Raw genomic sequence first — 21313 nt, forward strand, 5'->3', positions numbered from 1 at the left:
ACTAAGGTAGACACAGGGGTTCCAGTACTAATTAAGTCTCTTATATCACACCCAATAACAGGTTATAAATCTGTTTTCGTGTGCATCCAGTCTGGTCATAGTTTTCGCTTTTTAAAAATTCTCTATTCCCAATGATAGAAAGTATATAGCTTGGCCCACTGCTCATTTTCACGGCTTACTTTTGTTGTCTAAAACTCCCAAAGCACTGGGTGTGCTGGTGGGATATGGGCTGCTTTGGTCACACATACACATATATGCTTCAGGGTTTTTTTTCACAAGTTTCCTTTAAAAATGAATGAAATGCATACTTAGCAATGTGAATGTGACAAATATTTTTATGACCAGAAGTAAACTTTTGGAATCAATGCTTTTAGATAACTAACCTTCAATAGTCACCTCAACTTCGGGGTCCTCACTTGTTTCTGAAGGGACATGTTGAGTAGAATCTTGAAAAAAATAAAATTCTAAAATGACATTCATTATAAAGCACTTTCTATTATGTTCCAACATTTTACTGATTTGATATTCCAAAAGCAGCCTACTATAAAATTTTACTGGCATTTTAATTCATCTCGTATTTGTTAAATTAAAATATCTGACCCTTTTCATTGTAAGTAGGGATAAAAGAAAATAAAAAGTAGAGAAACTCTGGAAAACTATTAGACAATACCAAATTACCTGCATTAATGGACTCAAAAAACTTTTATTTTTAGAGGAATAAAATTATAATGAAGTACAATTATTTTCCTGCTGTAACTAGAAGACGCTAGGATAAAAACAAAGGCTTTATTATTCTTTTTAAACTATTTCTCCTCTTCTTTCAGAAATCCTAGGAGTGGCTTATATTGTTAAATAAAACCACAATCAAATTTTTTGCAATGGGGACCTTCATATCAAAACAGTGACTATAACAAATGCATACAGGACTGTATCACCTAACTTTATATGCAACATACTTTACAAAATTAAATATTTGTGTTACTACACAAAACAAATGTACATCAGAATGTTAGTGCTGGAAGCTCAGCTAGAGAGTATCTTCATCAACTCTCTTTTCATTTTGCAAAGGCTGAGAGATTAATTGATTTGCCAAAGATTATGTTTACTTGTTAGTAAAGGAATAAAGAACAGAACCGAACTCCAATTCGACTCTATTAACACTGCAATATGACAATAAAAATTTCCTCAAAAATAAAGTAGTTCAAAGCCTAATATCTAATTCACATTGCCCAATGAACCCCAGTACAATTTGTCTTGTATACAGGTATCTCCTTGCTATAAATACTGCCTATCCAAAACAGAGGATTTTGTCACAGAGGAAATATCTAATTACCTACACACAGTAAAAGAAAACAAAAAAATTTCATCCACACCATCGTCTATTAAAAAAACAAGAGATTTAAAATGAGCATTTCAATACTTCTGCAAGAAATGTATTCCAATTAGAATACTCTAATTCTAAAACTGAATTTGGAAAGATCAGTCAACTTTCCAGGGACCTTCAGAACTCCCTCCACTCGAAGAAAGTAAAAGATCAAATTACTGATTTTTAAAAAATAAAACAAAAAAGCAAATATAAGGAATAAAAAGGTACAGAATAGAGTTCCTTTTTATTCTTAAAAAAATAAGGCTTGACATGACCAGTTTATGTGAGAAATAATAATTCTAAAACAATGTCCAGTTACCTTAACCAGTTATTTTCCTTGGGAGAAATCTACAAAAATTCTTTTGGAACTATCTAAACGGTTTAGCAACAGGAAGCCATTCTGCATGGTAACCGTTTAACTCAAGATTCCAATAACTAAAACAGCTGTACCATAGTTGAATATCCATTCAATCCTACAATCAGAGGAGGATGGTTGGCTAAGAGACAAAGCAGTCCACGGGGTGGCTGTGGATATAAAAATGAACCGAGAGGAGATCTTTCTTTCATTAATCGTATGGAGAATACATTACCCTACTTTAAAAAATGGTACTAATAGTATGTTTTAAAATGAAATATGAACAGAGCCAGTAATAATTTTAATTCTAACTATCAAAACCATTCTTTCAAAATATGGCAAAAAATGACCAAGAAAAAATGGGCAGCATTTTGCATCATGAAGAGTTTTACTTACCACTTAAGTTTTCCTCCCCATATGCTTTATTATTCAGTACAATAAAAGAGGTATATTAAATATCATCTTAGGACTAAAAAAACAACCTGTTGGCTAAGAAGGCATACCATAACAATCATCATTTCATTTCCAAATAAGGTGTTTTAAGGATAATATTCTCTATAGAACAGAACAACATAATACAAGTACAGCAAAGTAAAAATCCCTGTATCTAACCTTCTGCTGGTACTTCCATTTCTGTTCCTTCATTGCCCTCTGAAGAATGATGGCTTCCTAAAAAGAAAATATACCACATATAATAAACCAATAAACACTGATATTGGAAGAAGAGATACTAGGTAACAATGCAAATAATAACATGAATACAAACTGATTCCTTAACTCCTTAGCAGTTAATTCAAACAATGTTATCTAATTCAGAAAAACATGTAACACTTCTGTATGAAAGCTCAAAAAATTATTTTAAAACATAAACATATAGATTAAACCAAAGTAGGTTTGGGGATTTACTATTAGTTACTGGAACTACACAATATAATTACTGATAGATGTTAGAATTTGAGAAGTAGAATAGTATGTTTCAAAGTGCCATGCTCATCTGTCAATGACACACACACAAAAACACACACCAGAGTAAATTTCTTCTTTGCTCATAGACTCTATCAAGGCTAGATAAACAAGTTCAGGTTGGGCTGTGAAATGTTTCCTGCTTTCCATTTTTACTATGGTGGAAGCTATGGAAACTCAATCCCCATTATTTAACCAAAGTTGCACTTAAAGGAAACTCGTAAGTTAAAACTTAAGATACTACCTTTAGTCTCAAAAGCATTTTAATTCAGGTAATATAATCTGCCTGCTTCTAAACACTGGAACATAAAGCAATGTATCAGGTTAGGCAGTCAAAAGGGAAACAGGCTCACCCTATCAGAGAAGCAGCTTGACTCACAAATAGGAAAGAAGTAATCTAAAACCCAAGAGAGCCAATGAGGACAAGTGCCCAAACTGCCCCAGAATATTTATCCTCTGTCCTTAAATGTCTGAGCTACTAACATAGAAAAGATTGAAAATCACTGCCTTCGTGTATAAATAAAAATATATTACCTATAAGGAAGAATAAAGCACAAAGGGGGAGGGGAAGCAAAATCAGGTCTATTTTGTCATCCATTGGTAACTAATTAAAGAAACTATACTAAAGGTACAATTCCCAGACACAGGTTTCAAATACACTTTATCTTGATTTTTAAAGAACACTGACTACAAACACTGTCATTCAGTGCCTAGCACCTTTGAATTTAAAGTGCCATGCAAAGACAAAATGTTTTTGGTTTTCAATGTCTAACTTTATGGTGCTGTAATTATCTGGGGATTCTTTTCCACTTATTTCATATTCTGAAAACTCACCTGAGCTCAAAACACTAGATAAATCTATAAATCTGTAGCCATGAATTATTTCTTTATTGAACTTCTTAAATACGCTTTCTCAACACACAGCCCCCACCCCCCAATTAAACGTTAACATTTGAATTCATGGAGCATTGGGTTCTTTGACTATAATGCCAAAGAAAACAAAAACGTGAGGTCAAAACAATGAGAGATAACGGAGAAGAGGCCAGTACTTAAAAAGGCAAGATTGGGTAAGAATAAGAAAAATTAAGGTGATTGTCCCACCCGGTCAGAATATTACAAGAGTACATGTAAACAATGACTCTACGTGTAATTTTTGTTCTTTAAAAATCTGAAATAAGCAATTACATTTATATTAAAAGTAAAGCTAAATAAAATAAATCTTATGAGCTAAAAGCCAGAATAGACAGAAGTAAAGTAAAAGCCAGCACAAATAGCCTATGATCATCAAGTTAGGGAACACTACACAGAAATTCCCAAAGAGGTATTCAATCAATAAACTTAGGGATTTACAAATGATATCTTACAACCTTTCTAAAAACTAAGTATCAACATGACCTTATTGATATTTACATTACTAACTATGCAATATAAGCCTTATTTCTGACTATTCTGATATAAGGTATAAATGTGTACTTTACCTTAAATATGAAAGTGTGTCATGTACCCATTTCGAGATTCATTACTAGATTCACAAAAGGGAAAATTGGTTTTGAAAAATTGTTGCTTGTGAAGTTCATTTATATGTTTAAAAAAAAAAAGGCCAATACATTTCTTTTTCCTTTTCCATTTAGAAAAGTAATAATACAGATATAAATACTAAAACACAGTCTGTCCAATATAAAGAAACATTAAATAAGAACAGTATGTGGGAAAATGGAAGTGAAAAAGTTATACCTTGCAAAGACTTCGAAAGGGGGAGTTTGTCATCAACATCATCAGTTTCAGAAGGGCCTGCTTTGGGATACAAAGATAATACTTCAAAAGTAATCCCAAAAATGTATTTTGGGTCACTTCAGCAAACAAATTTGGGCGAGAGATATGGAATAATACAGCCTTTTCATGAACAAAAAAGGCAAAAAAAAAAAAAAAAAAAAAAGAAAAGAAAAAAAAAAAGACTGACTGACAAAATGAATGGTGTCAATTTATGGTCTTAGTGAATGGAAAAGGTGTATTCAGATAAACTCATATACAGACAGTCAAAAGAAATTTTGAAAACAACTAACTCGACATGAATTGAATGGGAACAATATGTCTAAAATGGTGGATATGGGTAATGTTCATGACAGCAAACTGCAACTTTTACTTCATACAGATTATAAGTGCAGATATATCTTACAAGGTGCATTTGTTTCTTCCTTGCCAAATATTTGGCTTAATGTTTTGTCATACTAAAGAAAAATGCAGAATCAAATTGTTACACCTTCCTTAGAATCTCTAAAATAATGCAATTAACCTATCAATAAGCTTGAATCTCCACTGAAATAGAAACATGACAAACAATTAATTCAGAATCCTCCCTTCCTGAAGATCCATAAACACTTTTTAATAACTTAACATGGTTTTTCCCAATTATTAACATACAATGTATTTTGTGTTAATTAAACCTTCACAGAATGCTATAGATTTTGACAACACACCTGCATGTATTATGCTTTTAGTGAAAGTAATAGATTTAAAAGAGAACAAAACATTGTGTTTTCAATGACTACTTAACATAAACATGTCCTTGCATTAATATGAATACAAACCACTTCACTACCTCTGAATATTTTTTGGAAAATATCCTAAGACTTTTGAAAGACTTTGAAAATGCATGAGGGATTTCACGAAGAGGCACAAAACTACACATTATAAATAAAGGACACAGCATAGAAGAAAATAATTTCATAGAAAATAGAAAAATAATTTGTATTTGGAATCTCAACTAAGAGCAAGATGATAAATGAAAGACACCTGAATTCAAATGCCAGATTCACTGCTTCCTAGTCATGTGATCCTGGGTAAAAATATACAGAAGAAATAAATTAAATGATAGCTAAATGTACTAACTGACTTCTAAATACTGCTTTAGCTGCTGTTCCACAAGTCTAGCTATGTATCATTATCGATATTGTTCTGTTCTAAATTATTTTAATTAGGTCCTCTTTAAGTCAATAAAAGTGTATTTCTTAGGATTCCCACTGTATAGCATTTCTATTTTAAATAACATGCTTATTATTGACTTCTAATTTAACTAATTACATTATATTCGGGGAATTCTTTAAGGCTACCTGTGAACAAATATAAAAGTCAACTTTTGTAAAAGATCCATGTCTCGTAAATAAACATTTATTTGCTGGGTAAAGAGTTCTGGATATACAACAACTAGCTTATGTTTGTAAATTTCAGAGTTCAAATACTCTATTTACCATTTATAAGCATTCATCATTTGTTAAAATCTCCCACATGACTGCATTTACAAATTTATCAATTGTATCAAATTATATCAATTCTTTATTTAGACTTTTGAGGCTACATTGTTAGGTATATACAAATTAATGATTATCCTATTAACTTAATGACTTATTAGTATATAAATTATATAGTCTTACTCTTCATATTCGTTATTTTTTTCTTTTTTGGCCTCAAATTAATATTACTAAACTTGGTTTCTTTTGGTTAACATTTGCCCAGCATACCTTCACATATCACTATACTACCAAATTATGTTGTTTACTTTTAAACATACATGTTATACTAGCAAATGACTTGGACTCTGTCATAAGATCAGCAGCACACTTCACTCGCACAACTCCAGGAGTGTCTAACAGTCACTGCAGACAAATCACTTTCCCAACGCTCACATCTGAGAACATCTTAGAGGAAAACTGACAGGTACACAGAGATGTGTCCAAGCCTATTTTGGAATACCAAAAGTTTTGGAAGAAAACATAAATGATTTTAAGTGCGAGAATGAACACATGAACTACAGTATAATCACACAGGTAACTGTCGCAATGATAGTATTAAATCTGTACGTGACAAAAATGGTCAATCTCAAAAACTTGTACTGAATGACACACAAGAACATAAACAAAACACATATACAGTATGATACCATTTAAGTCAAGCTTAAAAACTGAGAAAATGTAATACATAAAATGTAGGTGCCTGGATACACATACAAAGACGTTTCTGTGGGAATGTATATGCATTTAAAATATAAAATCGTTATCAGGAAGGACAACCCTCAATTTCAATAAAATGGTTAACTCAGGAAGAACAGAGAAAAAAATGGGAATTGGAAGGGCCTAAAGAAGGGTGTCAATAACATAGTTAACATGTTATATCATGTAAAATTCAGTAAACCTGGGCAGATGTATATTATGTTTGTGGGTTTTAAACATTTTAAAAAAGCATTTTAGAAATACAGCCAGCCAACTGTATCCCTGCATTCAGCATCTGCAGAGTCAACCAACCACGGATCAAAAAATTGGGAACAAAAAAATCCCAGAAAGTTCCAAAATGCAAAATTTGAATTTGCAGCATGCTGGCAACTATTTAGATAGCATTTACATTGTATTAGATATTTAAGTTATCTAGACATGATTTAAATAAAGTATAGGGGTGGGTGTTTGTAGGTTATATTCAAATACTACACCGTTTTATATAAAGGACTTGATCATCTGTGGGTTTTGATACTGGGGGTGGCCCTGGAACCAGTCCCCCTGTGGATACCAAAGGATGACTGTACAATACAGCAATGCAAATAAACGACCTATAAGTACACCCAACAAAATGTCCCACAAATTACATGTTTACAGAAGAAGCCTGATACATGCTGACAGATTCTATTTATATGAACTACAAAAACAGACAAAACTAACCTAGGTTGTTACAAATCAGGACAACGGTCTGCATTGGAAAGGGGCTGCCAGGAAAGGAGCCCAAGGGAAAAGGAGCTTCTACCATAGTGATCCCTAACAACAGATCTTCAGAATGCATGAAGCAAAGTGAAAGAACTGGAAGGAGAAATAGACAGAGGCAGTTGGAGACTTCAATACTTTTGTAGTGGATAGAAGTAAACAGAAACATCAGTACAGATATAGCAGGTCTGAATGACCGTCAAGCAACCTTAACAAAGCTGAAATAACTGAAATTATACAAAGAATGTTCTCCAACTATAATGGAAATAAACTAAAAATCAGTAACAAAGCTACCTGACAAGTCCACAAGTATGTGGAGATTAAGACTACACTTCTGGGGGCTTCCCTGGTGGCGCAGTGGTTGAGAATCTGCCTGCCAATGCAGGGGACACGGGTTCGAGCCCTGGTCTGGGAAGATCCCACATGCCGCAGAGCAACTAGGCCCGTGAGCCACAACTACTGAGCCTGCGCGTCTGGAGCCTGGGCTCCACAACAGAGAGGCCGCGACAGTGAGAGGCCCGGGCACCGCGATGAAGAGTGGCCCCCGCTCGCCACAACTAGAGGAAGCCCTCGCACAGAAACGAAGACCCAACACAGCCATAAATAAATAAATTAATTAATAAAAAAAAAAAAAGGACTACACTTCTACAGGGAATTCCCAGGCGGTCCAGTGGTTAGGGCTCTGCACTTTCACTGCCGAGGGCCTGGGTTCGATCCCTGGACAGGGAACTAGGATCCCACAAGCCATGTGGTGCAGCCAAAAAAAAAAAAAAAAAAGAAAAAAAGAAAAAAAAAAGACTACACTTCTACGTAAACCAGAGGACAAAGGGGAAATTAGAAAATGTTTTGAAATGAATGAAAATAACCATATCAAAGTTTATAGGGTGCAGTTAACTAATGCTTAAGAGGGAAGTTTATGGCATTAAATGCTTACATTGGAAAATATTTCAATGATTTAAGCTCCCATCTTAAGAAACATAAAATAAAACCAAATTAAAATTAAAGCAACCAAAAAGAAAGAAAGAAAGAAACATAAGAAAAAAAAAAATCACTGAAATTTTGTAAAAGCTAGATCTTTGAGGAAAAAAGAAAAAAATTGAGAAAGTTCTAGAGCAAGAGCAATGGTTCTCCACTGGAAGTGATACTGTCCCCAAGGGCATATGGCAACGTCTGGAGACGTTGTGGATTGTCACAACTAGGGAGATGCTACTGGTATACATCTAGCAGGGAGGCCAGGGAGGATACTAAACATCCTACAATGCAGAGCATAAGACAGATACTGACAACAATGAATTGTCTGATCAAAATGTCAGTATTGCCAAGTTTTAAGACAAAGCCCTGAGCTAGAATGACCAATAAGAAACAAACAAAAAAAAGACACAAATTACTATAATTAAATTACTACAGACCCAGCAAACGTTAAAAATTTAAAAAAAAGAAAGAAAACTTAGGACAAAGTAGACAAATTCCTTAAAAGACACAAACTGCCAACTCTTAATCAAGAAGAAATACATAACCTGAGCAGACCTACAATGATTAAAAGAAATTTTAAAATTAAAAAATGGAGCAAATTTTTAAAACCTTCCATTAGAGAAACCTCAAGGTCCAGGTGGATTCATTGGGAAATGTTATCAAAAATATATAGAAATGGAATAATATCAATTCTACAAAAAAATTCTTCAAATATATCATTTCCCAATTCACTTAGGCCAGTATTACCAAAACCAAATAAGGACATTTACAAGAAAAGAAACTTCTAATATCTCTTAAGAACATTTGAAAATGTTCTTAAGAGATATTAGTCAGAACCGACATTTGAAAATTAATGTTGATGGCCATTTTAACAGATTAAAAGAGAAAAATGATGTAATCATCTCCAGAGATACAGAAAACACCTTTCACAAAATTCAACATCCAATCACCATAAAAACTCTTTACAGGGCTTCCCTGGTGGCACAGTGGTTGATATAGTCTGCCTGCCAATGCAGGGGACACGGGTTCAAGCCCTGGTCTGGGAAGATCCCACATGCCACGGAGCAACTAGGCCCGTGAGCCACAACTACTGAGCCTGCGCGTCTGGAGCCCGTGCTCCGCAACAAGAGAGGCCGCGATAGTGAGAGGCCCGCGCACCGCGATGAAGAGTGGCCCCCGCTCGCCGCAACTAGAGAAAGCCCTCGCACAGAAACGACCCAACACAGCCAAAAATAAATAAATAAATAAATAAAAATAAAAATAAAGGAATTCCTTTAAAAAAAAAAAAACTTTACAAACTCTGAACTGAAGGAAATTTCTTCAATCTGATGAAGGGCAACTACAAAAAACCTACAGCTTTCACAGAGAAAGAGTTCCTTCTAAAACTGCAAACAAGGTAAGGATGCCTACTCTCACTACTATTCAACGTAACACTGGAATGTTGAATAGCTGGTGCAATTAACACAAGAAAATGAAAGGAAAGAAATAATACTGTCTACTTACAAAATCCCAAAGATTTTTTCTCAAAGAGTTGCTATACTAATAAATGAATTTTAACTAGGTCACAAGATACAAGGTCTGTATGTAAAAGTCAACTGTAGTTCTACATATTAGCAATAAATAGTTGGAAGCTGAAACTGTAAAAGAACAGTACACCATTTACAGTAACACTGGAAAACATTAAATACTTACATATAAATCTTACAAAATATGTACAAGACCTGTATGCTGAAAACAAAGCACTGATGAAAGGAATCAAGAAAGAGCTAAATAGATAAGATACATATATCATGCTCATGAATCAGAAGATTCAATATTAAGATATTCAACTTAAATTAGTCTATAGATTCAGCACAATCTCCATCAAAATCCCCACGGGGGGGAAGGGGGAAGGACTTCCCTGGTGGTCCAGTGGTTAAGACTTCGCCTTCCAATGCAGGGGGTGCGGGTTTGATCCCTGGTTGGGGAGGTAAGAAGATCCCACATGCCTCCAGCCAAAAAAACAAAACATAAAACAGAAGCAATACTGTAACAAATTCAATAAAGACTTTAAAAATGGTCCACATCAAAAAGAATTAAAAAATAAAAAAATAAATCTTGGGCTTCCCTGGTGGCGCAGTGGTTAAGAATCCACCTGCCTTGCCATTGGCAAGGGACACTGGTTTGAGCCCTGGTCCGGGAAGATCCCACATGTCGTGGAGCAACTAAGCCCATGTGCCACAACTACTGAAGCCTGCGTGCCTAGAGCCCATGCTCTCCAACAAGAGAAGCCACCGCAGTGAGAAGCCCACGCACTGCAACAAAGAGCAGCCCTGCTCGCTGCACCTAGAGAAGCCTGTGTGAGGCAACGAAGACCCAACTCAGCCAAAAATAAAATAATTAAAAAAAATATATCTTTAAAAAAAAAGTCCCCACAGGGCTTTTTGAACAAATCAATAAGCTGATTTTAAAAATTTATATGAAAAGGAAAAGGAGCGAAAATAGGCAAAATAATGTTGAAAAAGAAGGATAATTTTGGTGGACTCTCACAATCTGATTTTAAGACTTATTATATAAACTATAGTCCTCAAGACAATGTAATTTTGGAAAAACACAGAAACAGATCAATGTAACAGAATATACTCGAGAAAACTGACAGAGATGTAAAGGTAATGCAATAGAAAAAGAACAGTCGCTGGGCTTCCCTGGTGGCGCAGTGGTTAAGAATCCGCCTGCCAATGCAGGGGATGCAGGTTCGAGCCCTGGTCTGGGAAGATCCCACATGCTGCGGAGCAACTAAGCCTGCGCACCACAACTACTGAGCCTGTGCGCCACAACTACTGAGCCTGTGCTCTAGAGCCCGCGAGCCACAGCTACTGAAGCCTGTGCGCCACAACTACTAAAGCCCAAGAGCCTAGAGCCCGTGCTCTGCAACAAGAGAAGCCACCCCAATGAGAAGCCCGCAGACCGCAACGAAGAGTAGCCCCCACTCGCCACAACTAGAGAAAGCCCGCCAACGCAGCCAAAAATAAACAAAACAAAACAAAAAAAAGAACAGTCATTTCAACAAAAGGTACTGGAAAAACTGGATATCTGTATGCCTTAAGTTTGAACCTGGTATTCTGCACACTATACAAAAATTAGGTCTAAACCAATCACAGACCTAAATGTAAAACTATGAAAACTTTTATACGACACAGAAGAAAATCTTTGTGACACTGGGTCAGACCAAGATTTCTTAGCTATGATACTTAAGCACAACTCATATAAGGAAAAAAAAAAAAAAAAAGCACTAAGTTGGACACCATCAAATTAACCTATTTGCAAATCACATCACAAAGGACTTTTATTCAGAATATACAAAGAATTGTCAAAGCTTAATTATTAAGAGAAGTACCCAAACTGCATGGACTGTATCTCTCAGCCTAGATGAAAAACTAATAGTCTGGCTCCCACCTTCTTCAGCTGCACTTAAAATATTATCATTTCAGCAATCTTTTCCTCTATAAACATCTGATTTCCACTCTTATTACTTAAATCACTCACACTCCCTATTTCAAGGGGGGGAAAAAAAGCTTCTATAATCCTGCCTAGTAATAGCAAAGCTAAAAAAGGCAATACCAAAGATAAAGGCAGACATTTTAAAAATTAAATATAATGTGCTAAAAAGATTTTATTAAACAGTATTTATTAAATATATGTTAGTAAGGTACCAACAACTGCTATAAAGGCTAAATATTTTCCAAATTTTTAACTTTTTAGTTAAAAATCCTCAGAATTATCCCAACCTTTTAGCCATGTGATTACTAACATCACAAGCAATAAAATATTCAAATCTGACAGATGAAAGTTATGAAATTCAAATATCTGTATACAGATATTCACATGATTACAAACAGAACAAATTTATTCATAACTTTTTTATAATACTCCAGAACTGATAAAGCCTTATCTTTTTAAATGAACTAAACCTATTAGGCAAAGGCACATTAAAACCAAAAAGAGGTATCATAAGACATCCACTAAAGTGGCTAAAAATAATAATGCGGACCATACAAGTGCTGATAAGGATGTGGAGCCACTAGAACTATTGTCCCCGCTTATGGAAATGTACAATAGTAAAAGCACAGTGGAAAACAGCTTAAATACCTACCATATATCTCAGCTATTCCAGTTCTAGGGATCTACTCAAGAGAAATGAAGGCGTATTTCCAAACAAATGTTTCAGCACCTTTACTTTTAATAGCCCCAAACTGGAAACAACCAAAATGTCCATCAATAGACAGAGGGATAAACAAATTGTGGTACAGCCGAACAATGGAATAATAGCAATAAAATGGAATTTGCCATCAATATATGCCACACTATGGATGAAATTTCAAAACAATTATGTGGAATTTAAGAAGTCACAGCTCCCCACCCCAAGAAAACAGTACATACTTTATGATGATTCCATTTACATACATTTCTTAAAAATGCAAACTAATCTAAAATGATAGAAAACAGATCGGTGGTTGGCTGGGGAGGGCTGTGAATTACAAAGAGACTCAAGGGAACTTGAGGGTTATGGACATTTCTTTATCTTGACTGCAGTGAAGATAGTTTTATGGGTATATACATAAAACCAATCAGATCTTATACTTCAACTGTTTAATGTACTTTATGCATCTATAAAAATTAAACTTACCATGAACTATAGATGTTCTTCTAAACTAAAACCCATCAAAGCATAAAAGCAAACTGCATTGTGAAATTATGACCTTTAATTCCCTCTTGATAATCAAGCAGCTACAGAACAAGATGATAAATACCTAAAATTAATGTCTTATCTTTTATAGATTTTTAACATAGTGATAATGCAGTTATTTTTACTGCACAAATAGAGATATTAAACGTTTAGAAGACCTCTTATGCCTTGCAAATAACTGAAAATTCAAACTGAATTCTAAATTGTGCCACAACTTTTGCTTGTCCTTTTAAGAATATGAATGATTATTTAACATTTCCCCTGTAAACTGAGTTTATTTTAGTGCCCCATTTTTGGAACTTATTTTATTCCAGTGATAAATTACAAGTATACATGCTAGTCAAGGACCAAAGGACCAATCCATAAAATAGTATCTAAGGAATTCGGGCAATTAACGAATTTTAATTTTAACCACCGATAACTTCTGGAAAGAAAAATTGCATTAAACAGTATTACCTTGAATGTTATATTGATAGTAATCAGGATCTTCTGATTCTTCCTTTACTGTCACAGCTGCCATTTCCAGAGAAATGCCTGTAAAAGCAAATTAAATTATTTTTTTAATTAAGTTATATAATTACACTTCAGGGCATTCAGACAGTATAGGGAAATCCCTTCTGCCCTCCTAATAATGCAGAATAATGCATACATATTTTAAAGGCTTTCAAAAGACAAAAGTTTGCTAGGCGCCAGGGGGACAAAAATAACCTAAAACCCAACCTAGACTACTATTACTAGTAGTACTAGTGGTAGTACTAATAGTACTACCAACTACTAGTGTAGTAGTTTTAACCACACTACTAATATTCTGGGATTATTTAATCCTAAATTTGTTCTCTGACAAGTTCTGATCTTTGCAATTAAAGAAAATTAGTCACACTCTATTTTCACTCAATATTAAAAATATTTTTATAAATCACTGAAAATCACCTGCAAACATGAATTTTAATAACTCACTATTCCAGAGTAAATATGGCATAACCATTTTAATAATGAGACACATTAATTTTTTCCCCCCTCTTAATATATCCCTTTTTTAACAAGGGTAACAAATCATACCTTTCAGCATAACACTTTGCCCACAATGAGGATAAATAATTTGAAGTACACCTTTGTGGCCAGATATAAATGAGTGCATATTTTACAATTCCATGTAGAGGAAGGTCAAAATTAGAGAAAAGAAATTTATGTTTTTAAAATTCAAGTAATGTCAATTATCCCTCAAGAAAGTTGAAGAAAAATTAAAATGCACAAGCCTTAGGTTAAAAAAAAAAAACACTCAAGCAAGTAGTTGATTTTGGGAGAAGAGTACTGAGAGGGGGAAGGAGAAGACCTTCTTGGGGTGTTATTAATGTTCTGTATCCATAAGTGTTAGGTTACAGGAGTGTGTACTTTTTATTTATTGAGCATATATACACTTATACTTTGCATACAGTATACTTCAATTAAAAGTTTTAAGAAAGAAGATTCTTAACAAATTCTTTAATGAATTCTTAATAAAGATATATTCCCCATATATTCAAAAACAAAGAGCCCTTGGCTGGGGAGCCTCAAAGGGTTTCACAGGAGGGGCTTTCAGAAATGAAATGCTGATTTCACCAAATGGTTGCAGTTCCTACTCTCTCTCTTTCTCATCTGCCATGTCAAGAGTAGATGATACTCTCAGACAAGTTTAAGAAATCAACAGTGGATGGGTGTATGTACACAGTTCAGACTAAGATATCAGCTATAATCATACCAGTCCCATCATGGACTTAATATTGAGCTGGTGCTATGTGACTTTAGAAAGTTTGTACAGAGTATTTTCAACTGAAGAAATACTTCAAAAAGAGAGTTAGCTTGATACACTAAAGGACATTTATCCCTGAAGCCACAAGCAAAGGAGGGGGTTACTCTATGGACAGCAATCACCAATGGAAGGTTAGTTTGCTGCCAGAAGATGGTGGTAGGGGGCTTCCCTGGTGGCGCAGTGGTTGAGAATCTGCCTGCCAATGCAGGGGACACGGGTTCGAGCCCTGGTCTGGGAAGATCCCACATGCCGCGGAGCAACTGGGCCCGTGAGCCACAACTACTGAGCCTGCGCGTCTGGAGCCTGTGCTCTGCGACAAGAGAGGCCGTGATAGTGAGAGGCCCGCGCACCGTGATGAAGAGTGGCCCCTGCTCGCCGCAACTAGGGAAAGCCCTCGCACAGAAATGAAGACCCAACACAGCCAAAAATAAATAAATTAATTAATTTAAAAAAAAAAAAAAAAAAAAAAGAAGATGGTGGTAGGGAACTTGTCTGGAAACCCTGGGATTCTGTGGGGTGGCTAGTACTTCCATGCTCATTAGCAGAAGTTAATAGAAAATCAAAGCAAACAAAAAAGGCAGATCCATTGCGGAATGAAGGTTTGGGTCACCTCAACCAGGTAAAGAACCTTCCCGGATAGGGTCCTGGCTGAAGGCAAAGAAAACATAATATAATGCGTAATGAATTAAGAAAGGTATGAATTTTTGTGACAAGCTGCAGAAATGGGGACACTGCATGTTTTCTTCCTTGTTAGGAGTATGTGTGTTTCTGTAAATATTATATATTTGGTTATATTAACTGTTCTCTCTTATCCTTCCCATTATTATTTTACAAAAATTTTGTCGGAGGTTTCCTTTGCCGGTTAGCCCTTAGATAAGAGAATAAATAGGTTGGGGGTATATTTGAGGAGTAATTAACATAGCCCATGACTGGGCAGTAAATTAGTCTCCCAGAGACGGGTACCATGACTATTGGGACATTTTATCTCCTCGTTGTGAGGAGAGGGCGAAAATGCTTCCCTCTGTAGGAAGGGAAAGTTGCATCCCGTCAGATGGGACCGTTGTTTAGTTGTTACGTGAAGGTTTAAATATGCGGAGGTGTGTGCGGATGCCAAGTAGCCAAAGGGGTAGCCTGTGTGAGTCACTGAGCTGCTGTCTCAGGTCCAGACCTGCCCTCTTAGACTCTTCTGAAGCATGGACTGCAAACCAGTTGGTTGCTTGAGAATCTCTGCCACAAGGGAATAGAGGACGGAGGCTACAAGGCTAGAAGAGAGAAAAGGGACTTGCACCTTTCTTTTGGCTTGCTGCGTCCTGTTCCCATCAGGGTCACTCACTCCTTGGTATATTCCTTTAAGCTAGTGAAAGCAGACCCTTCCCATAGCAACATCTGGATCCACCTTACAAGTTTTCCAACACAACCAGAACCAGTTTCAACATGTCCCCCACATACACCTTTACCATCCAAATAGCATCCCACCTTAGAAATCAGAATCGAAGTTTTAGGGGTGGCAGCCAATTCCTTGAGTCATTACTTACATGATACCTCAGTATATAGTCCTTTTTATTACAACTAATTAATCTGTAAATTTTTTCCATAACAATAACTGGTATGGTTCAAATAACTGGTATGGCTGTTTTCTCCTAAACAGACCACAACTGTTATGCCCAAGAAATATAAAAAATAAAATAAAATGGAAATTTTAAAAGAAACTGCAAGAAAAGTTAAGACACACACATACACACAAAAGAATATAAAGACAAAGTGTAGGGGCTTTCCTGGTGGCACAGTGGTTGAGAATCTGCCTGTCAATGCAGGGGACACGGGTTCGAGCCCTGGTCTGGGAAGATCCCACATGCTGCGGAGCAACTGGGCCCGTGAGCCACAGTTACTGAGTCTGCGCGTCTGGAGCCTGTGCTCCGCAACAAGAGAGGCCGCGATAGTGAGAGGCCCACGCACCGCGATTAAGAGTGGCTCCCGGTCGCCACAACTAGAGAAAGCCCTCGCACAGAAACAAAGACCCAACACAGCCAAAAATAAAATAAAATAAATTAATTAATTAAAAAAAAAAAAGACAGGGCTTCCCTGGTGGCGCAGTGGTTGGGACTCTGCCTGCCAATGCAGGGGACACGGGTTCGAGCCCTGGTCTGGGAGGATCCCACATGCCGCGGAGCGACTAAGCCCGTGAGCCACAATTGCTGAGCCTGCGCGTCTGGAGCCTGTGCTCTGCAACGGGAGAGGCCACGATAGTGAGAGGCCCGCGCACCGCGATGAAGAGTGGCCCCCACTTGCCGCAACTAGAGAAAGCTCTCACACAGAAACGAAGACCCAACACAGCCATAAATAAATAAATAAATAAATAATTTAAAAAAAAAAAAAAAAAAAAAAAAAAGACAAAGTGTAAGGCAGAAAAAATAAACCTCTATGATAGTGATGTGTACTATTTTATCTATACTTAAGATGTATAAAGAATTCCAAAAATATGATTTTTCTCCAGTCCGCATATTTATTTTTGGATGCAAACTATTCAGAAGAGGAATATATAAATAAAGGGAAGAAGATTTGCGAAACGGTGATTTCAGCACAATAAACTAAAAACTAAACCGAAAATTGAAATTTCCTGTGACATGGAAAAAAGGGGGGAAAGAAAAAAACTTCTGTAAAAGAAACAGAGCAATAGATTCAAATACTTACTCCCAAAAAGGAGAATTCAACACTGCCTGTCTTGCAGACCTCCCTAAAAATAACATACATAAAAAGTCTCATTCATTCACTCACATATACTCATACACACAGAATTATCTTTCTCCCTATCCCAACAATACATTCCAAATGCCGCTAGATTACGCTGACCAAGATAGGCAGCTGCATCGAGGAGGTTTGATGGTCCAAAGCAGGGTAGCAGAATGAGACTATTTATATGAGGGGTAAGAGGAAACTGAGTAACAGGTCTGGGAGACTGAGACAAATGGGGGACAAGCATGAGTGGTGACAGCCCAACGAAGGGTGTCAAAGTGTCAGCAAGGCAAGGAGGCTGGCAATAAGACATGGCTTAAACGAAGTACGTAAACATTCTGAGAATATCTGGCTGCTATGATTCTAACTGTGACAAAGAATACTCTCTAGGAAAGGGAGGGAAAAAACCTTGGGGTCTCAAGAGTGGAACTGAAGATACGGGCATGAAAAAACATAGATGTAAATGGATGTACATATGTATGTAATTATGTGTATGTAAATACAAATAAACAGATACCCTATAGCTTTGTCCACTTAGAAGCAATGACATCCCAACTGCAATAAGAACATCTAGCACCTAGGTTATGATTTCTTAATAAATAACACTCTCCACAGTGAGGAACCACGGCTGACTCTAGTGCTGGATTAGGGAAAGAATAAGATGAACCCTAACAACCTTGCTTAGCAAAAAATTAAAAGTTCTCTAAAAACGATGGGGATATTTACAAACAACACAAGGAAAGGACACGGGGGACATCTTGAAGTGGTTCCCAATGGCCAAAGCAAAGACTATTTGCAAATCAAAATAAATAATGATAATAATGAATTGTAATACACTGAATAGAACAGAAATATACTATAAAATAGAAATAGTGTACTCTAATATAAATGAATTAATTTTAAGTGAAAGTTTGATGAGTGGTATATATTTCCATAGTCTCAGAGAAACTCCCATGAATATAATAATTACAAAGGAAATACAATTAATATAAAGAAATTACAGTGGAGAAGCCTAGAAAAACTAACTCTGGTCACATAAATAATACCTTCAGTAAAGGGATAAATAGAAAACAACTTCCACCTGATATGAAAGGAGAAAAAAAAAAACACGGCATCGTTTCTGTGCTATTTTTGCAAAAATCGCATTACATGAATCTAATCATGAGGAAATATCAGACACTTCCTTCAGAAGTGTCATGGTCATAGAAGACCAGAAAAGCCTGAGAAAGCTGAAGAAGCCATTAATGGGAAAGCAAACAAACCAACAAACCCAAAACTTGAAAAGGGTTTGAGAATTAGGAGTAATTTATCTTCCTTATTTTGATGATTATATTGTAGTAATGTGGGACAATATCCTTGCTTCTAAGAATCACACGCTGAAGTAGCTAAAAGAGTGATGGGGAGACACTGCTTCGGGAAAGATCCCTGGTGTCCTTGCTGCACACTAAACACACCTGGTCTTCTTGCTTTTCCCTCCCCACCAAAAAAAAAAAAAGATAGGGTATCACATTGGCAACTTACTGTCAAATGGTACAGGAAAAAGATCCTTATATTATACATGCAGGTTTTTTATTAGCTTGCAATAATTTCAAAATGTAACATTTTTAAATAAAAAGTTTAAGGCATTACAATATTATTCATTTCTTTCATCACATCTAGCTTTTCTCTAGCTAACAAGTAGTCTGTCTTATAGATACTTGTGCATCAGTGGATACAGACCTATGGCCTCACTGTGTTCAAAGACAACACAGAATTCACTAATGGAGCTGCGGGTTAATTGCTCTTTTTGCAAAGCAGCAATGGGTCAAAGAACATGTGCATCTCCAAATGAGAGATATTACCGAAGTATCTTCCATAAGACAGCAATAATTATTACACACATCCAGAATTTTTAAAACTGCCTGTTTCTCTACACCATTACTGAGACTGGGTATAAACAGAATTTAATGTCTGCCAATCTGCTGAGTGCAAAACTTTATCTTTCTTGGATTTTAATCTCCATTTCTTTAACTAAACTGAGCATTTTCTCTTGAATCTTTGGTCATTTATTTCTTGGATTAGCTCTTTCTAAGTCAAGTAAAACAACCCTTTCTCATTTGTCTTACAAATAGCCATTCCCTGTTTCTTACATGTCCTTTGATACATTTTGGCTGATTTTGCCATACAAAATTTTTAGAATTTTTCTTTAGTCAAATTTTATTGCTTAGAAAGCTTTCAAAGGATTATTAAATTTTTTTTCAATCATTTTTAATCTAAGTTGTTATTATCTGCAGACTTTTTAACACTTCTTGAAGTAGAATAGATTATGGATGTTTTGTTTTTAGTAGTTTTCTAGTTGATTCTCTTTAGTGTTCTGTATACATAATCTTATCACCTGTAAAAGTTAATGGTACCCTGCATTTTCTAATTACTTACTGTTATTTGTAATGGTTTGGACATCTGGAACACTGGTAAGAAACATGAGAATGTGCTAGTGTCTTACGAGGAGTGCTTCTTGTGGTTCACTATTAAACACAATGAGGGGGTGGCATTTACAATTATACATAATATTCCACCCAATCATGTTAAGAATTTCTGCTGCCTTTCATCATCTACCTAAATGATATATTATTTGTAATTAGTTCAATAACATAAGTGAATTAAGAGATTTTCTAATAAAATCATCCTCATGTTCCTAGATGAACTCTAAATCTGAAACTCACTGTATAAGGTAATTTCTGAAGTCATCTGAGAGTACAGCAAAAGCCCCACAGTGACAGGCCCTGCAACAGTGAGAATCAGATGTAACACAACGTAATACCAATTGGCATCCATCCTCTGCAAGAGGTCGAACAGGAGACATCATAGTTTATATGTGCCTTTAGTAAGAAAAAGCCGTAAAAATCCATTTTTTCCTTACCAATCACCAAGACTAATTTTAAAATATATCCCTAGTAATAATATGATGACCTTTAAAAATTATATATTATTTTTAAAAGATGAAGTTGCTTTCATTCTGACTCTTATCATAGAACCAGAATAACAATAAATTATTACAATAAAATTGTAATCAAGTCAGGAAGACCTGTATGTTTTTAAAATAAGCAAAAATACTCTGCCTTAGAAATGGAACATGGCAAGAACGCAAACATTAAGTAAAATATCCAAGACAATGCTCAGTTCTAAAAGAACCTGAATGGTAAAAATCAATTTACCTCTATGATAAAAGTGGGGAAAAGGGAAGAAGTATTGGAAACAAGTGGTAAAGTAATTATATTCTCATTTTCCACGTTAATAGGCAACAAAAAAACCCAAACCTTAAAACTACATGAAGGGCTTCCCTGGTGGCACAGTGGTTAAGAATCAGCTTGCCAATGCAGGGGACACGGGTTCGACCCCTGGTCTAGGAAGATCCCACATGCCGCGAAGTGACTAAGCCCGTGCGCTACAACTACTGAGCCTGCGCTCTAGAGCCCATGAGCCACAACTACTGAGCCTACGTGCCACAACTACTGAAGCCCGCGTGCCTAGAGCTCCGTGTTCCGCAAAAAGAGAAGCCACCGCAATGAGAAGACAGTGCACCGCAACAAAGAGTGGCCCCCGCTTGCCACGACTACGGAAAGCCTGCGTGCAGCAATGAAGACCCAATGCAGCCAAAAATAAATAAAATAAAAAGTAAATAAAT

General features: G+C 35.9%; 1 protein-coding gene across 9 annotated transcripts in view; it reads right to left on the reverse strand.

Moving 5' to 3' along the window:
* Positions 1 to 21313, reverse strand: part of GTF2I (general transcription factor IIi) — a 96029-nt gene that overhangs the window by 41056 nt on the left and 33660 nt on the right. For 3 of the 9 annotated variants that reach the window (XM_059898830.1, XM_059898822.1, XM_059898823.1), the window contains 4 exons: positions 13584 to 13661; positions 4419 to 4478; positions 2334 to 2390; positions 384 to 446 (listed from right to left, as the gene is read on the reverse strand). In XM_059898830.1, coding sequence (XP_059754813.1) covers positions 384 to 446; positions 2334 to 2390; positions 4419 to 4478; positions 13584 to 13661 — 258 coding nt within the window. Of the gene's footprint in view, positions 1 to 383; positions 447 to 2328; positions 2391 to 4418; positions 4479 to 13583; positions 13662 to 21313 lie in introns of those variants that run through there. The other 6 variants (XM_059898825.1, XM_059898826.1, XM_059898828.1 and 3 more) reach the window with 6 other exon arrangements.

This window comes from Balaenoptera ricei, chromosome 15 (genome assembly GCF_028023285.1).
Source record: "Balaenoptera ricei isolate mBalRic1 chromosome 15, mBalRic1.hap2, whole genome shotgun sequence".
In the NCBI taxonomy this organism is placed as follows: Eukaryota; Metazoa; Chordata; class Mammalia; order Artiodactyla; family Balaenopteridae; genus Balaenoptera; species Balaenoptera ricei.